General features: G+C 39.4%; 1 protein-coding gene across 2 annotated transcripts in view; it reads left to right on the plus strand.

Annotated features, from left to right (window-relative positions):
• Nucleotides 1-8,575: 8,575 nt before the first annotated feature.
• The window catches only part of SEPTIN7 (septin 7), a 69,141-nt gene continuing 59,438 nt past the window's right edge, over nt 8,576-18,278 (plus strand). For both annotated transcript variants that reach the window (XM_087767813.1, XM_087767820.1), the window contains exons 1-2: nt 8,576-8,632; nt 13,616-13,718. In XM_087767813.1, the coding sequence (XP_087623939.1) occupies nt 8,591-8,632; nt 13,616-13,718 (145 nt within the window). In that variant the 5' untranslated portion in view covers nt 8,576-8,590. The remainder of the gene's footprint in view (nt 8,633-13,615; nt 13,719-18,278) is intronic.

The raw sequence follows: 18,278 nt of genomic DNA on the forward strand, positions 1-18,278 counted from the left end.
TGCTTGTTCAGTCCTTTTTCAGATGTTGTGAAGTTGTGGATTGTGAATAAAAAGTGTCTCCTTTTTAATCAGTTAAAGGAAAAATGTCTTAATGCTATAAGTTCAAAACAGTACTGAAGACTAGATGCTTGAAAGGAGGAGAAGGTAGGGGTAATGAGCCCCCATCCTCTAAAAATTTGGCAAGGAAAGCTGGGAATTTCAGCAAGGGGTTTTTCCTTACCAGCAGTTTCAGATTTAGTTAGCAACTTAATTTTTGAGCTGGTTGGTGTTTGTTCCTTTTTAGGTGTTTAACGGGGCCTCTGTAAAAGGCCTTTAAGATTTGTTGTGTTCTGAATCCTTAAACAGTTGAAATTTTCAGCAGGTGAGTTCAAAATTGTATCAGTACTCAGTATTTTATGCAGACCAAGTGAAGTTATTTGAGTGTTAATACCTTAGTAATGAAGGGACACTGACATCTTGTTTGTCCAGACGTATGCAGGAGTTGATTTTGGAAAAAACTTTGAAGGTGATTAAGGCACAGCTTCTCCAAAGAAGTGTTCGATGGATGGCCTCTAGCCTGGTTGCTGAATGAATTTCACTTGGACCTAACTTTGTGTCTCTGGCTTCTTGCCTAGCAATACGCCTGCAAGACAGCCAATATCGCCTTAGGTAAAGGTGACTCTCCTTCGGTATGTTCAAGTCTTTGTAGCTGTGGGTAGCAAAAATGATTCTGGGTTTCTTGTTCTTTTGAGTTGTGTTCCCAGTTGTGAATCTTGGCCATCAAGTACTCTGGTGTGGCAGCCAGCTATGGAGAGGAGTTAACTCCCACTCTGAAATTTCTCATGGCTAATCGTGCAGGATAGCTCCTCTGCTGGTGTACATATTGGACCATGTAAAGCGTGCTCTTCACAGCCAGCTTTGTTACTAATGCCAAAACCAAAAGTACTTGGGAAGTTGAGAAACAGACAGATTTGGCGCTGATGATCACTGGGATGGTTCGCTATCGAGCTGTGGCTTCAGTCCTCGCGGTCTTCAGTTTTTTCATCCCAGGCAATTAAACCGTTGGTGTTCTGGATGCTCTCAAATGGGTTGCCTTCCTCTTTGAAAAATGTATGCAGTAAATGCCAGGTTAAAAATTAATTCCTTGACATGGAATAAATTAAATCAAAACTTAGGGTTTCTATCTGCCAACTTATACTGCAGATGCGTGGTGATTATACCAATTATATATCGTAATAGTCTTAATATTAAACCTGAGTGATAAATTTTATTATCAGTATGGACCATTCTTTTGTATCAGTTGCCATTGCAACCTGCAGGGAAACAATCTTAAGTTTTACTTACTATCTTCCTTACACAGTAATTATAATGGGAGCTGTCTTTCTGTGGTATCTCTCTAGCTTAAAAATAAAGACAGTTAAAAACAATGCAGCCAGCCAGCTGTGTTTCAAAACATTTAAGTTTAACACATGGAGTGGTTTTTATTAGTTGGCATAATTCTTTATAATAGCACCTGCGTCTCCTTTTTTTATCTTCTTGGTCTCATTAGAGTTCTTTGTATTATAAATACAGAACTCCTCTGACAGTGTAGAAATAGTTAAAAAGTAAAATCCTCTAAGTATTAGTAACTTAATATCCTTAAGGACCTCTCCTGGCAGTGTTTGATGAACCTTGTAGTAGAAGTATTGAAACATAGAAATAAACATGATTTCAGAGTATCCTGAAAATTCAGTTTATAATTAAAAGTCTAACTTCTGTCTTTTAGTGTCATTAAGATACGCTGTCATGGGGGGAAATGAATGCTGTGGAAAAATACCTAACCTGCTTCAGGCGATAAAAAAATACAGTAACTTAACTTTGAACTATCACTATGCTTTTTTCATAAAAATGTGTTTTAAATGACTAGTTGGTAACAGCTTGTTAATGATGAGATAGGCTCAAGATGTATTTTCATTTTTCCAAAGGAATTGCTTGTCTGAGAGAAAAGGATCGGTGCTTTCAGAAGTACTTGGGTGTCACTGTTCTGGGGTGCTAGTTTGCTACAGCACAAAAATACAATAAACCTTAAAAGACAAGTGACAGGGACATGTGTCTCAGAAAATTTTAGCTCAAAATGTCTTTCTTGGGGAAATCTACAGGGCTTCTGAAGGCTTCTCTAAGTCAGAGCTTGAGGTGTTCAGCATAGAAAATTAGTATAGGAAAACAAGAGAATATACAGAAAAAACAGATGGCTTCCATGTGGGAATGAGTTGCATCCACCATACAGAAGTGTATGGTAAAAGCCTTCACCCTGGTTACTTTAAATGAGAATTCCTGATGTTAACAGAAGCGCCAGAGGTGAAATACTGTAATTTCTCTCATGATTTTAAGGGGAACACGCATCACTTAGAGTGTGCTGAACATACTTGAGTATTTCTGCATGAGTGATTCACTTCTTATTAGCATTTCTGCACCTGCATGTTCACGAAATTTTACTAGATCCGATAGTAGCCCTTTAGGCTAGAAATGTAACAATACTGTTTCTTACATTGCCATCCTTACAGCTGCTTGATGAGGGGAATGGGATATATTGCTGGGGAGTTCACTTCTGTCGGTATTCAAGGCGTAGAACAGAAGGGAGCACAGAGTGCACACCTGCAAATGCCTTTTTCCGAGTCCCTCGGTTGAAATACTGCCAGTTGGACTGCAGGAATGTACTCTTCCTGAAAAATTCATTCCTGTGCTCGGGCAGCTGTGAGATGCCCTTGCTGTTGCTGCTGCTCCACCCAGAGATTTGGGGTGGGAGAGGGAGGGAATCAGTTGATTTGTATTTGGTTTGGTTTTGTTTTGTTTTTAAATAAGTCTAAATGTATAAACCATAATTTATCACCACCTGCTGAGTCTGTGTTAACTGACCAATCTGTACGCAAATTTTGAAGGAAAATGCAATGTTAAGGTGAACCTGAAGGAACTGAAAAATGCTCAACAGTAACTTAGATTAAAAGGAAATGGCAAAGGAACTAAATGATACATCACAGCGTGATACTTCAGTGTGTTTCTTAATACTTAGTATGCTTTTTTGCTTCTTTCTACTATGTTTCCACTGCGGAGTAAGACTCTTGAAATGGTCTCTGGGTTGAGGTGCTAACCTACTTTGTGGAGAATGTCTGTTTCCTTAAGAATGGCTTTTTTCAAACCCATGATTTTGTTCATTTCGTAAGAGTTGAAAGTAGTGTGAGATAAAACTGCCTGAAAGTTCCCACCATTTTTTTTTTAATTATTTTAAGATCTTTTATTTACATCTCCTTGGGAAACTTCCACAAACTAAATAGACAAGAGACATGTTAAATATGAAGTGTAGTACAGATATTTTTTAAAATTTGTTTGAGTTTTTTTTTTTTTTGCTTTCCCTTAGAGGTTTTGTATCCAGGAATCCTTCATAGCTTTTTTTCAAAATATTTTTCCTTTGCATCTTTCATCTTCAACCCCTGTCTCAGTGTTTGTATTGGAATAAACATTCAAGGATAGCAAAACTGAGGAGGGAGGAGTTAGGAAGGAAGGTTCAAAGTGGTGATAGACACACCAAGTGATGTGCGGTTGGTGCTTGATGTGCTGCAGTTCCTGATGCTAGTTCCCTGTCTGCCGTTTTGGTGACCTCTTTCTGTAGGCTTCCCTGTCTTCTGTGCCATTTCTTGCTGTCATCATTTTGACCCCTACTTTATGGAGTGGAAGGTAATCCGTCACTTTACTGTCAAATTTGATTTTGAATTGGTCATTTCAGTTAGATGCAAGTTGCTATATGATGGTGGTTTGTGTGCTGCTTTCTGCAGGCAGACCGAGGCTTCCTTAAAGCCAGAATAAAGGGGAAAATGCACAAAAAGAACAAGAAGCTTTAAAATTGTATTCCTGTACTTTTAAATTGTATTTAAAATGCACAAAAAAAGCTTACTTTTTCTTCAAGGAATTAGTTGTCTAGCTAATTCTAGAGTAGGATGAACTATTACATACAAAATGTCAGTATGGGTGGCTGGGTGGCTGGCCTGCATGTTTTGTAGAGTCATCATGGGTAGAACTTCTTTTAATATTATGTGCTGTAGTTATACAGGCCTGCTTTGGTAGTTTGACAGCCTTCCCCCCCATCTATCTATAATTAGTTTTGTTTTTCTAAATAGTCAAATGACTTCATTTTCCTGTAGTTGCCTGCTTTCTTGCGTTTCTTTGGCCACTGTAAGAATTGCAGTATTGCCTGTGTTCGCTCTAGCTGCTGCAGACTGTGTGCAGTTTGCTCAGGCATGCCCTCGTATACTGTACGCTGGCTGAAGCTTGGCACGTTTCTTGTTAACCGGCAAGCTAAGGTTTCCTAGCGTGCCTGCTGCATCCCCTTTGTTTTTCTTCAGAGTTTTCTGCTTTCCTTCTGGACACGCTGCCTGTAGCTCAACAGATGGGCTATGCTGTCTGCTCTTTCTGATCTTTTACAGTACAGAATCCTTCTTGCAGAATCCTTTTGCTCTTACACATCGCATGTGTTTCAACGCTGTCTGTTAATAAACCAGATAATAGTGTCTGGCACAGGAAAAGAGAGAGAGTCTAAAGCTCACTCTTCGCTGATACTGACTCACTATGCCCAGTGAGATTTTGAGGAACAGTTGAATTGAAAGTGCATTCACTGGATCAGCAATCCAAGTTAGTGATTATTGACTTAATCAGCTTGCTCCTAGAGATTGAAAGAGATCCTGATTTCTTAATCATGGTTACACATTGAAATGTTTTTCTTTTTTTGGCTCCGTTTTGAGGATAGTTTTAATTTTTTCTGATGTGGGCAAGACCCTAGGTTTGCACTTGGAAGGCAAGTTGTCTTATTATAAAAGAAGGCTTTTAATAGGTTTCTGCTGTTTGCAGTTGACACCTGTTTGAGGGAATAAAAATGCTGATTTCCTTTCCATCAGTACTAGACTTCTACCGTGCAGATTACAGCTGATGTTATTGACCTGGCAGATGTTTTTACTTTACTTTGAATAGTGAAAGGAGAAACATGTTTGTAGATGTTCAGTGTAAGTTTAACTTTACAGCTAGAGCTGATGAGTGCCACCTTTTATATTGTTATTTCCATACTTTTTTAAATTCAGTGTTTTTTTTAATGTGGATTGCATATATCTTGATCTATTATATTAACAAGGGCTCAGGGCTTGTGGAAGCACCACTACACTAAATACTGCTACCTAAAGCTCCTACTTCAAGAATGTGGTAACAAAACTTGTCAGTCGCAAGATGTGCGGTTGCAGTCTGGCTCTGGGATGTGGCAGGACAAGATGGAGGTATGTATTAGCTGTATGTTTTATGTATTGCCTCCATATTGAATTATTAATATTTCCTGCTAGTTTGGCTAGGTCACAAGTCCTTGAAGAGTTTCCATAACATCATGCAGCAGGCTGCTAGTTACTACGAGTGCACAGCAGCTGCACTTACCCGTGTAGAGTGTGAGCTGAGCTCTCAAGCTGCATGTAGTAGAGGTAAAAAATGGCTCTAGCTCACCTTGTATTTGCATCCCCTCTTGATAAGAGGGTTAAGGTACGCTGTTTTGTCAGGCAATAGACCTTATGCCAGAGGCTGTCATCTTTTGGCTCAGGTGGTAGTACTTGAAGAATGACTTTAGATTTATCATTCCTGGACACAGCACAGAATAAAGGAGAGATGCAAATTATGGTGTATGGGCAATAACAAAGATGATAGAATTGATAGAAAACAAGGAAAACAGGATTTTTTGATTGTCAGTGTTCTTCCTTAAAACTCCTTGGAAAGCCACTGTGGGTGCTTCCTTTCTCTCTTTTCACTCATTTGCATACGTACAGCAGCTTGCTGCTGGCTATTAATCCATCGGTTCAGATGATGGATCTAAAAACGCCAGCTCTGCAGCTGGTTTATGTGGGCTTTGACATTTTGCTTGGGGGAGACCTACATTAAAGTAACATTGAGTGCACAGAGTGCATGTATCAAAAGTCAGCTAAGGCCAAATTTATAATTGTATGGCTTGCCTTCATTTGTGCTAAGTTAGAGCAGAGATGATGGACAACTAGAAGGACTTAAAAATGTTAGAAGACGATATAAAATGATAGCTGAAGTGCAGTGTAGGTGAATGTAAAGTGATATATACACGGACTGCTTTCGCGCGGTACGCTCAGTGATAAGCTGTGAACATCTGTTAAAACTCAGGAGCAAGGTGTTGGGCCGGTGTACAGTTCACAGTATCATCAGCTTGGTACTCAGAAGTTGCAAAAAAAGCCAATTGCATGTTGGGAATCAGTAAGAAAGCCTCAGAGAACAAGAGGTACCACATGATCGGACTGTGGACCTGTGGCTGTTTTGCCTCTGGGCTGCTGTATGCAGCTCTCACGCTGGCCTCTCCAGAAGAGTACAGAGCTGGAGCTGTTACAGAAGAGCAGCAGAGGCGATCAGAGGCACAATAACGGCTTCTTCTCAATTAAGTATGCTAGATTATTAAGGCTGTTTTCCAACACAGGTAGTACTGTGCAGCAGTTAAGCTACCAGGTGGTGATTGTGAAATGGTAAAGTTCTCCCTTTAACAATGTACAGGTAATCAGAGGGAGTCCTTGGTACGGGGGCTTTTGTGGATGCTCTATTCACGTGATGCTAAGAAGAGTGTACGAGTGCATGGAAGAGAGATCAATCAAATGCTGTTTAAGTGGAAAAAATACCCTCATCTTAACAAATACTTGAGGGGTAGATTTTTGGTGATTGCGGAGGTGTTTAGAGAAATACTGCTGTCTGTTTACTCAGTTGTATGTGCTACCTTAGATGTATGTTTTTGGCCACGGTTGAAGGCAGGAACTTTGGTCTGACCCATGTGGCTATTCTTGCTGGATGGTGATTTTAAAATCACACTTTAATACTGCTTTTGCGTAGGGAACCAGGCCCTCCTGTGCACTTCATGAACTGATGCAGAAGTCATCTGTGCTTGACAACGCTACCTTGTTTCAAAGTTGGAAGTAGTGATGTGCAACATGATAAATGATAGTAATACAGTGCTCTAAGGTGGTTGATACCAAACCCGTTGGGCGTTCATACTGCTGCAGGATCTGCAGTATGAGTCGTATCCCAGCCTGTACAGCGTGTTCCCCTTCTGCTGCACATGCATCTGTCCTCCTCCCAAAGCTACGTGGAGCGCCTGTCGTGTGCCACCTCTCTGCAGGGCACAGAGAGGGACTGGAACTGATTGGCAGTGCTTTGCTTTTTTTGTCCTCTCAGAAGAGTGCAGCAGCAAAGTACCCAATGTGCTGAATTGTTATGGCTCTGGACACTGATAGAATATGAGGGGGACTGTAAAACAGAAGGCTTATATCCCATTAGGTAGAAAAGGAGAAGGGGACCCTGGTGCCACTTTGAGCTGTAGTCTCCATCACAGAGTAAATTTTCTAAAAATAGGCTCTGAGCCTCTGGGAGTATGGGATTGATTAGTAAATTAGATGTTAGGATGCAGAAGCATCATTGACTGCTGGCCTAGAACTTGGTATTGAGGGTTTTTTTTTTTTTTTCCTCCCCTCTTTTTTGTCTTGGTGTCTTGAAATACTCAAGCATGGGAAGGTATTTATTGAAAACCAGCAATTTAAAGGGCCTTTGGGATATGGGTTTGTAGTTAAAGTATTTTAAGTGCCATGTTGGAGAACTAGCATAGGTCTCTTGTCATCCACAGAGTTAGGTGAGGCTGAACAGACACTTAACTTGTACCCCCTAATTTGTTCTTTATTTTCTGGCTGTTCAACCATGACAGCTGTGATCAAATTTGCAGTAGTGCTCTCATGCTCAGTATTGCAAATGAAGTGAATTGACACCGTTCACTGAATGTATAAAGTAACATAGAAGTACAAAATCCTGAGAGGCATTTATGATGATGATGGCTTTGATCTTTGTACCTTTTCCACTCTAAAATAAGAATATTGTGCAGTAGTGTGGTGAAAGGAGATTACGTGTTCTGATGAACACCTCTGAAGAAAATAAATACCCTTGAACGTATTACAGGTTCAGATAGCATATGGTGAAGAAAAAGCACATGGAATAACTAGAGTAAAAAGAATTATCTAATAACTACCTGTATTGATCATTAAATGGCGTGGAGGTCATGTAGTGTATTATCGTGGAATGAAGCTGTCATACGTATTAAAAAAAACCTAAATTAAGGTTACATAAAACACCGTAAGCTAAGCATACTAGATTATAAGTATTGTGGGTAACTTTATTGGTCAAATGTAAGTAACTTTTTGTTTCCTTTTCTTTCTCTCCTCACACCACCCCTGTTCCTCTTTCTGGATTGCTGCTGTACCTGCATGGACTCGTTGCTGCAATGGCTCAAATTCATCGTTTTATTGGACTACTTTTGGATGTATTATATCGATACCTTCAACACTGGAAATGATGGAAATGTGTTGTTCACAAAGTAGCTGTAAGTATTACTTTGATAAAGATGTATTACAGCTATTGTGGAAATAGAAGAAGCATTAGGGTTTTAGTAGGTGAACTGAAACTGAGCTTAGGTAGCAGCTGGTTGAAAGTCAGGAAGGGATGAAAGTTAAAGGGAAGCTATTGTAAGTATTAGAAACATGAGATTTCGCCTGGCAAAATGATCAATACAATGGAAGTCAATGCTTCAACAAAAAAAGTAGTAAGTAACTTCTTTTAAAAGCTGTTGCAGGAATTTAAGAACCTCAATTCCTAGTTTGTTTTGGTCTGTTTAGAAGTAGCAAGTTATGAACAAATGCAACTGTTTAAAAATCAGTATGTTGAAAGCTTCAATTTTAATTGGCATTGGTATACCAGAAGTCTGAATCTGGCATCTAACTTCAGTTTTTTAAAAGGTTCTTTCTTACGGAGTATAAATGCTCACATTAAATACAGCATTAATGCCAAGTGTAACACTTCATACATCTTTCTGATTAGTAACATTTATATTTCATTATCTAAAATTGTGGGTGTAAATGCTATAGACCCACTTAACAGAGCAAACAACCCCAAAGTTGCCATCTATTCTTGTTTAGCATTTCATACTCAGCATTCTTAAAGTTCTTATTAGTAAAACTAGCCTGAATGTGGAGCTGTATGTGAAGGGGAAGGGAAGAGAAATAAAAGTAACTTAAAACAAGAATTACATGTAAACCCATTCTTTTAAGCAAAAGAAAGTATTACCTAGATTTAATGAGGGGTTGAGCTGTTTCTGGTAAGCATGACATACATTAAAAGGTATGTAGGCATTAAAAGATGCAGGTGGTTGACAAGTAGAACTGTAAGGAGTGTCTGACTGACCAGGTGTTTTACATCTGGTAGGATGAATAGCAATTGCATATCCTTAAGTCATTAAGGACTCAGTTAAGGAGCTCTTTAATATCTTAAAGAGCACCCACCTGCATGTCTGTAATATTTCTGAAGCATTGGCTCCTGTTCAGGGTTTTAGATTGCGATAGACTGTATTCCTCACATGTAGTTGTAGTAATAGATTGGAAAAGTAAAACAGTCTTTGGATTTTTGAATTCCTAGCTGATTTTTTTTTAATCTTTTGAAACCTTTCATATGAGACTATTGCTGCACCAAAGGCTGAATTGAAACAAAAAGTGTCTTAAAAAAAGAGTTTCTTGATGACATAAGGCAAACATTCCTACATTTAGAGAATTAATAACACTTTTTGCATTGCGTGTATTTGAACTTGAAACTATAATATCTAGCTTTAGCTGGCTATCGTTAGATGTTCCTCTCTTATTCTGTATGAGTTAGAGTTTAGAGATACTGCCTTTTTTTAAACTTGAAGGAGAATTGACACAGTGTATTATCGCTAAATGAGAGCTGATACTAATTTGCAGTAGGATTAAATCTATCTTTTTCAAAGTGGTCCTGCTAAGTTCAGACTTTTCAGGCTTATTTAAATTTGATGATGGCACCAGTATAATATGTCTTTGTAGTGGTGTAGCATCGCTTGAGAATAACGGTTTGTTTGCCAAATGGAGAAATCAGCTATGTGGCTTAAAGCTGAGAGTCAATTCATTGATTAGTGCTATTGGATTGCAAAGAAGCTAGTTCTTCTTGTGTGCAATGCTTTAAAAGGGATAGTGTTTTTATATCCTTGCAGTGAATGTGTGCTTTAATTTAAAAAAAAAAAAATCTAGAAGTTATTACTGTAATAAGTTTATTCTGTCAATTTTAGAAAAAACATCCAAATAAGCATGAGTCAACCACATACCAAACTTTAATTAACCATACTCTATCCCATACAGAGAAGTTCTGAGGCAATAGTGCCTGTAGTAGAACAGATGATATTTTTTATTATTTTTTAGAATTCCTCTGTCCTCTTGAAGGTAATCTTAGGGAGGGGAATTTAAACTTGTAGACAGCGCTTCAGCTCTGTGTATGTACATAACTCTCAAGTTCTGACATTGAGGTAGTATCAAATCACATCCTCTCAACTTTGGATGGACATAAAGCCTAAAGGCTGAAATCATTGCTCCATGAGAAACAGTATCTTGTGTTGCTTTAAGTAGACAGTTGTCTCCGTAAGTATTTTCAGATTGTCTCATAAGACAATCCTCAGACATGCTGTGTTGTCAAACGCATTTCTAGGATTGTACTGGAAGAGCGGTTTACAAGTAGCATGGCTGATCTCTGGAGGATCGCTGAGTCTACTACAGTGAGGCAGAGGCATTTTAGGCACCTTCAACATTTTCATTAATGTGGTGAGAAGAAGTAATGGCTAACATCGAGAATTCTCCTCTCTTTTCATAGTAGGCAATGTCTTGAATAACTTCCTCACAGTACAAGGCAACTGAAGTTTTGCCTTTATGGAGGGTTTGTTGCAATGCACGCTGTATTAGCGTAGATCTAGATTTAACATGAAGGCCTCCAATTGTGTGACCCAGAAGTAGAGGGTGTCAGGTTAGTCCCCATCACATGGGGTGGTACCACCATGACTCTCGGAAGTATAGGAAAGCTACATTCATACTACTTACTTGCATTTCAAATGGGCATTGGAATAAAGTTGATTATATTTTAATCTGTTTGCGCTTGTACACTCTGGTGCTTGCACAGTTATAATGTGGTAATTGTACTTGCTCAAATTACTGTTAGCATAGCTAACTTTCTGTGCCAGTCTTTTGGCTATCCAGTCAAAAAACCCCGATTTTTCTTATTTATTGTTGCTGTTCATTGTGCTGTCTTTGATGTAGACAGCTTAGGTTGTTGAGAGTTTGGGTAGACAGCATCTTTCTACAAATGCGAAAATGAATCATAGAATCATTTAGGTTGGAAGAGACCTTTAAGATCAAGTCCAACCGTTAACGTAGCACTGCCAAGTCCACCATTAAACCATGTCCCTAAGCACCACATCTACCCGTCTTTTAAATACCTCCAGGGATGGGGACCCAGCTGTTTCCTGGGTAGCCTGTTGCAATGACTGACAACCCTTTGGGTGAATAAATTTTTCCTAATATCTGCTCTAAACCTGTCCTGGCGCAACTTGAGGCCACTTCCTCTCGTCCTATTGGTTGTTACTTGGGAGAAGAGACCGACCCCCGCTTTGCTACAGCCTCCTTTCAGGTAGTTGTAGAGTGCAATAAGGTCTCCCCTCAGCCTCCTCTTCTCCAGACTAAACACGCCCAGCTCCCTCAGCTGCTCCTCATAAGACTTGTTCTCCAGACCCTTCACCAGCTTCGTTGCCCTTCTTTGGACACGCTCCAGCACCTCGATGTCCTTCTTGTAGTGAGGGGCCTGAAACTGAACACAGTACTCGAGGTGTGGCCTCACCAGTGCCGAGTGCAGGGGAACAATTGCTTCCCTGGTTCTGCTGGCCACACTATTGCTGATAGAAGCGAGGATGCCATTGGCCCTCTTGGCCACCTGGGCACACTGCTGGCTCATGTTCAGGTGGCTGTCAGCCAGCACCCCCAGCTCCTTTTCTGCCAGGCAGCTCTCCAGCCACTCCTCCCCCAGCCTGTAGCATTGCATGGGGTTGTTGTGACCCAAGTGCAGGACCCAGCACTGAGCCTTGTTGAACCTCATACAGTTGGCCTCAGCCCATTGATCCAGCCTGTCCAGGTCCCTCTGTAGAGCCTTCCTACGCTCCAGCAGATCACTACTGCATAACTTGTCATCTGCAAACTTACTGAGGGTGCACACGATCCCCTCTTCCAGATTATTGATAAAGATGTTAAACAGAGCTGGCCCCAATACTGAGCCCTGGGGAACACCACTAGTGACTGGCCACCAACTGGATTTAACTCCATTCACTACAACTCTGTGGGCCCAGCCATCCAGCCAGTTTTTTACCCGTCAAAGAGTACACCTGTCCAAGCCATGAGCAGTCAGTTTCTCCAGGAGAATGCTGTGGGAAAGGGTGTCAAGGGCTTTACTGAAGTCCAGGTAGACAACATCCGCAGCCTTTCCCTCATCCACTAAGTGGATCACCTTGTCACAGAAGGAGATCAGGTTAGTCAAGTAGGACCTGCCTTTCATGAACCCATGCCACCTGGGCCTGATCCCCTGGTTGTCATGTACATGCCGCATGATGGCACTCAGGGTGATCTGCTCCTTAACCTTCCCCGGCACCGAGGTCAGGCTGATGGGCCTGTAGTTCCCCAGATCCTCCTTCCAGCCTTTCTTGTAGATGCAAGTCACATTTGCTAACCTCCAGTCAACTGGGACCTCCCTGGTTATCCAGGACTGCTAACAGATGATGGAAAGTGGCTTGGTGAGCACTTCCACCAGCTCCCTCAGTACCCTTGGGTGGATCCCATCTGGCCCCATAGACTTGTGCGTGTCTGAGTGGTGTAGCAGGTTGCTAACCGTTTCCCCTTGGATTATGGGGGCTTCATTCTGCTCCCCGTCCCTGTCTTCCAGCTCAGGGGGCTGGGTACCCAGAGAACAACTGGTCTTACCATTAAAGACTGAGGAAAAGGCGGCATTAAGTAGCTCAGTCTTTTCCTCATCCTTTGTCACTATGTTTCCCCCTGCATCCAATAAAGGATGGAGGTTATCTTTATCCCTCCTTTTGTTGCTAATGTGTTTATAGAAACATTTTTTTTATTGTCTTTTATGGCAGTAGCCAGATTAAGTTCTAGTTGGGCTTTGGCCCTTCTGATTTTTTTCCCTGCATAACCTCATGACATCCTCATAGTCCTCCTGAGTTGCCTGCCCCTTCTTCCAAAGTTCATAAACTCTCTTTTTCCCTGAGTTCCAGCCAAAGCTCTCTGTTCAGCCAGGCCAGTCTTCTTCCCCGCCAGCTCATCTTTCGGCACATGGGGATGGCCTGCTCCTGTGCCTCTAAGATTTCCTTCTTGAAGAATATCCAACCTTCCTGGACTCCTTTGTCCTTCAGGACTGCCTCCCAAGGGACTTTGTCTTCCAGGCCCCTAAACAGGCCAAAGTCTGCCCTCCAGAAGTCCCAGGTAGCAGTTTTGCTGACGCCCCTCCTTACTTCTCTGAGAATGGAAAACACTATCATTTTGTGATCACTGTGCCCCAGACAGCCTCCAACCATCACATCACCCACAAGTCCTTCTCTGTTTGCAAACAAAGTGAATATTTAAATAACTTAAAAAACATACAAGCAAAGTAAGATGTTACAAGCTTTTCTTTTAACTTTTTTTCTAAATATCTCTTGTCTTAGCAACAGAAGAACCTTGAAGGATATGTGGGGTTTGCAAATCTTCCCAATCAAGTTTACCGGAAGTCTGTGAAGAGAGGATTTGAATTCACACTCATGGTAGTAGGTAAGTTTCTTCCTTTGTTCTGTGTGTGATCACTTGAAGTATATTGACATAGTTCTTAAAATTGATGATGATGGTGTAAATGTTTTGCATGAGCTCATGAGAAAATATGGATCTTCCTTTTCTAGACTGTTAAATCTAGAGTGTTTAAAAAGAAAATGTTGTCCAATGTGCAAGTAGATGAGGAGGAGAATAAAGAATGAGAACTATAGTTCATACGGTCTAAGAAAAAAGTTTGGTGTGGATCTAGTCTAAAATGTGACTTGCAAGTATGACATAATAGAAGTCATTTGGACTTGGATTTTCATTTGAAAAAAAAAAATTGAACTGCTGTTACAATTGAGTGCAACATGGCAAACTGAGATCCAGAAGTAAAGTTGGAATATTTTCTTGCACATAACCAGGCAGCAGGATTCTGTATATCCTGCACTTCTGTGGCCACAGAACTGTGCTACAAAATCAAAGCTTTAAATTAAACAAACCTTTCTAGTTTGTATGGTTGCAAAGAAAACCAAATGTAAACAGTGCGTTCCCTATGGACTACAGAGAATGGGAAACTGTAGTTAGTATGGATGAATAATAGCATGCAGAATGGTTCATTTAGGCTTCAGTGATGACCCAAATTGTCATCTCTCCTGCTAGGACATCCAATTTCCTCCCCCCCGCTTTGAGTACTTGTATGATAGTAGACTGTTACTAAGGTTGTGTACATTTGTGTGTAACTGATACATATATACCGGATATGTGACTCAGTTTTGACATGTTAATGGTTAAAATAATAATATAAAAAGTGTTTTATAATAGCCAGCTGTCTCTTTGTTGATGTCCACCTTTATCTTTTGTAGTTTGGCTAGCTTGATAATGCTTTGATGTTTTGTCATCAATACAATGGATATCTTGTGCAGTCATTATGTACGTGTAGCATGTTACATAACAGTACTATTGACGGAGTTAGAAATCAAGGTCAAATTATAATTTTCTTTTGATTACAAAGTGAGAATTTTAAAATTTGAGGGTTGCTTTTTTTCTTTTGGAACTTGATTACAGGTTCCTTTGTAATATAGCATCCAAGTACATAATTTGTTATTTGGTACAAAACTGTTTAGTCTTAAATAAAATTTGGTTTTCTGCTATCTGCAGGAAAAAGGGAGGAGGAAGGGGGAGGGAACTGTCTTCATAAAGTATTATTCTAGAATGGGGTATAATTTGTACTTCCAAGTTTCATTCTCACAAAAAGCAAGTCACTTAAAGCAAAAGTAGTAGATGTAGTGATGTATTAGAAATGGAGAAAATGTGTAAAATTACCTTGGTGTTCTTCTTGGGCCTGTAGTACAGTCTAATGCAATTGCACTTAGGACAACTGTAGAAAATTGTGGCTACTGAGAAGAAAAGTTGGTCCAAAATCAGATTGAAAATGAGATATTGATCAGAAAATTTTGTTACTAGTTTTACTTTTAATATTTGTGTATTTACTACTAAGACTTAATTCATTTGCATGTAAATTTGTGCCATTGTCTGGAAGTTTACTGGGGGAATTGGCACTAGTTTTCTAAATTAAAAATGCATCTGATTCTCTCCTTCTAACCCCCAAGTATAGAAATCAGATACTTGAAAGTGAGTATTTAAACAAAATGATGGCTGATCTTTTAGTACTCTGACATCTGGGGAGGGGCAGGGGGGAGAAATGATTTTGTTTGAAAGTGATGTGTCTGGTAGTAGTATGTGCTGAAAAAATGTCTATTTTAAGTATGAAGATGAAGTAGTTTGTGTATTACTGATCATTTTTGTTGGTAAACATTGTAATGTAATGTGCAATTAGATTCTCAGAATTGTAATTTAGTGCTGCGTTCATCCTTTGAGGTAGTGTACTCTGATTTGTTTTGAGGCCTTTAGCTGACATGATTATGATACAGTTCTGTAATAGTAAATGGAATTATTTGTAATCTACTTATTAAAACTTAAAAGTTTTAGAATGTAGCGCTAATCTGCATATCGTCAGTGCTGGCTGAATAAGAATACTGTATATATCATCTCTTGGAAGTAATCTGAAATATTCTCTTGCTCTTCTTTCTGCTACCAAGAATCGTGCATGGGTGGCTGCCTTTTACTGTAGATTGCACAATTGCAAGTCTGCTGGCTGTGCTTTATTTATAGGTCCTTCAGTGTTAGTATGTTACCTGTTTGTTCTGAAATTAAAAATGAGAAAAACAATGCTTGTGGTTGTTAAACAGGTACAAGGAAGAAAACAAATCATGTTTGGGATCTGCTATCTGTGTCCAGATATTTTCAGGTGTCTGTGAGGCTTGATATTGCAGCTAGTGCATTTGTATAAAACTGTTTTCCAGTTGTCTGTTTAGCCTGGAATTATCAGTTAAACTTAACAAATGTGCATAATGTGGTATCTGGCTTCTTTGTCTTGAAATGTGTAGTATAAAAAGTCAGCATTTTGGGGGGACTTGTCAATATGGTTGTACAGCTGTACTGACTGTTGCAGAAACAATTCTGTTTTCAGTTTTTGCAAGATACTTGTCACTAAGGAAGTAGTAAGTACAGCATCCAACAGATGTGACACGGTTTCCAGTAAGAATTTTTGCGGGGAGATAAATCAGTTTTACAGAAACTGTCTTATACATCAAGCATGAGTGTACTCCATAAAATGTGTATTCCCCAGGCTGCTAAGTTACTGTCATTGCCCTGGAGATGATGGGGCTGCCTGTAGCAATGTGTGGTGGCTTCCTGCGCTTCTGTTGTGCCAGTGAAGTTGGAGAGGGGGCTTTGAAATTTGGGTGTGCATAAGGCTGAGTAGTTGTTCAGTGGTCTAGAGCATGGTTTCTGGAGGAGGTTCAGGACATAGGTGCTCCTTAACCGAGCTGATCTAAGCTGGCTGGAGGCATTGCTTTGGAAGTGGTGCCATTTCAGCCATGTGGGCAGTGCTCCATCCTGTAACTTGCTCTGAGTCAGGACTCACTAAGATTACTTTATTTGAGGCTTATAATGCTAGTGAAGTCTCTTCTGTAAGTACAGTTGCTAATTTCCAGGTGTTCTGGTGTTTACATTAAGTATAACTAAAGGGTGAAGTGTTTATGAACTACATGCATATAAAAAAAAGTTGATAAAAAATACTGATAAAAAGTATCCTTTTTGTGTTTAATATTTTAAAAATCATTGAAAAGTTAACCTTAATAGGAACTGGGGTTACTCCATAATATTTAGCCATAATAAACATTTCAAGTTTCTATCTCATTAACTGTATTTATGTTTTCTCTAAGTTGTGTTGTTTCTTTTGGTAGTGTTTCTAAACTTATTTTTAAGAAAATGAAGACTGAGATAGCCCTTTGTTTTCCTTATTGATCAGTTGTCATTGGACATTGATTTGTCTTTAAAATCTTCATGAGACAGTGAATTTCATATTAGTGCTATTCTAAAAGGCGAATCAGTAGTTTAAATCACCCTCCTTCTGAAATGACTTGGTTTTGTAGAAATAAAACTTAACAAGCGCCTCCTCTGAGGATAAGACATAAGGTAGGCAGAAATATGCATTAAACTGAGCTTCATTCTTGATGCTTTCAAAAGAAGACATTTAAGTAGTGGTTTAAAGCAACTAATTCTACATCTGAAATACTAAAGCTCACCAGTGGAAAAAATTTCAAGTTTGCCTTGGTAGGCTGCTTCCTTCGTAATCTTTTGTAATCTCTTTGAGTATAAGGTAGTTGTTGAAACACTTGAGAATCCGATGTAAGTATTTGGTCCAAATCCAAAGTGTATTCTCTGTATTTCTCTGCTGCATAGGTTTTTTTGGAGGAAAGTACGTGCTTAAGCCAGGTGCTTAAGAAAAGAAAACTTCCAGAAGTTATACTACCATGGTTAGTAGCTCACAGTTAAAGGAAATCTTAATTGTGAAATTGTAGTTATATCTGTTTAATAATATAATTACACTTGCTTAAGTAGTGGGTGTGTGTTTTTGTTTTAGTGTAATGAGGTGTGGAACAAAGAGGGTTGCTTTTCAGCATGTCTTTTTCTCTAAACACTGAATCAGGAAATCCCTCTTTTGTTGTTGCATTGAAATTACACTGGTAACGTGATTTGAATCAACACCCAGGTTAGATGCAAGGTCATAATTTTAAAAAATTCTTGTCTCCTATAGACTTTATGTACTTAAGAATAATTATTTGGGGTGGCTTTTCCTAGAGCTATATACTTTAAGGTGTTCAGGATGCATGAGCCTTATTAGAGGTTGGACTCTAAAATATTATTTTACTTTTTTTAAAAGCATCTGATTTGCAAAGTGCAGAACACTTACAGTCAAGTGACTTTCCAGAGGACATTTCTACATCATTCCTATTTCTTAAACAACTGTTTGGTAGCTTCCACTCTGAAAGCTGTTTTGAAACCTCTCCTATAGTAAATTGTCTGTTTTGTTTTCTAATTGTCGCTTTAGCCTTGTAGATCACCTGTAGATTACAACTTAAAGGAAAATGTCATGCAATATTGTTTTAGTGTTTCATTCATAATTATATGCACACTCAAATGTTTCGGTTTCAACATGGCTTTTTGGCATGGACA

The sequence above is a fragment of the Nipponia nippon genome, unplaced genomic scaffold, assembly GCF_047370975.1.
Source record: "Nipponia nippon isolate SJK-2023a ecotype South Korea unplaced genomic scaffold, ASM4737097v1 scaffold_1, whole genome shotgun sequence".
Taxonomy (NCBI): Eukaryota; Metazoa; Chordata; class Aves; order Pelecaniformes; family Threskiornithidae; genus Nipponia; species Nipponia nippon.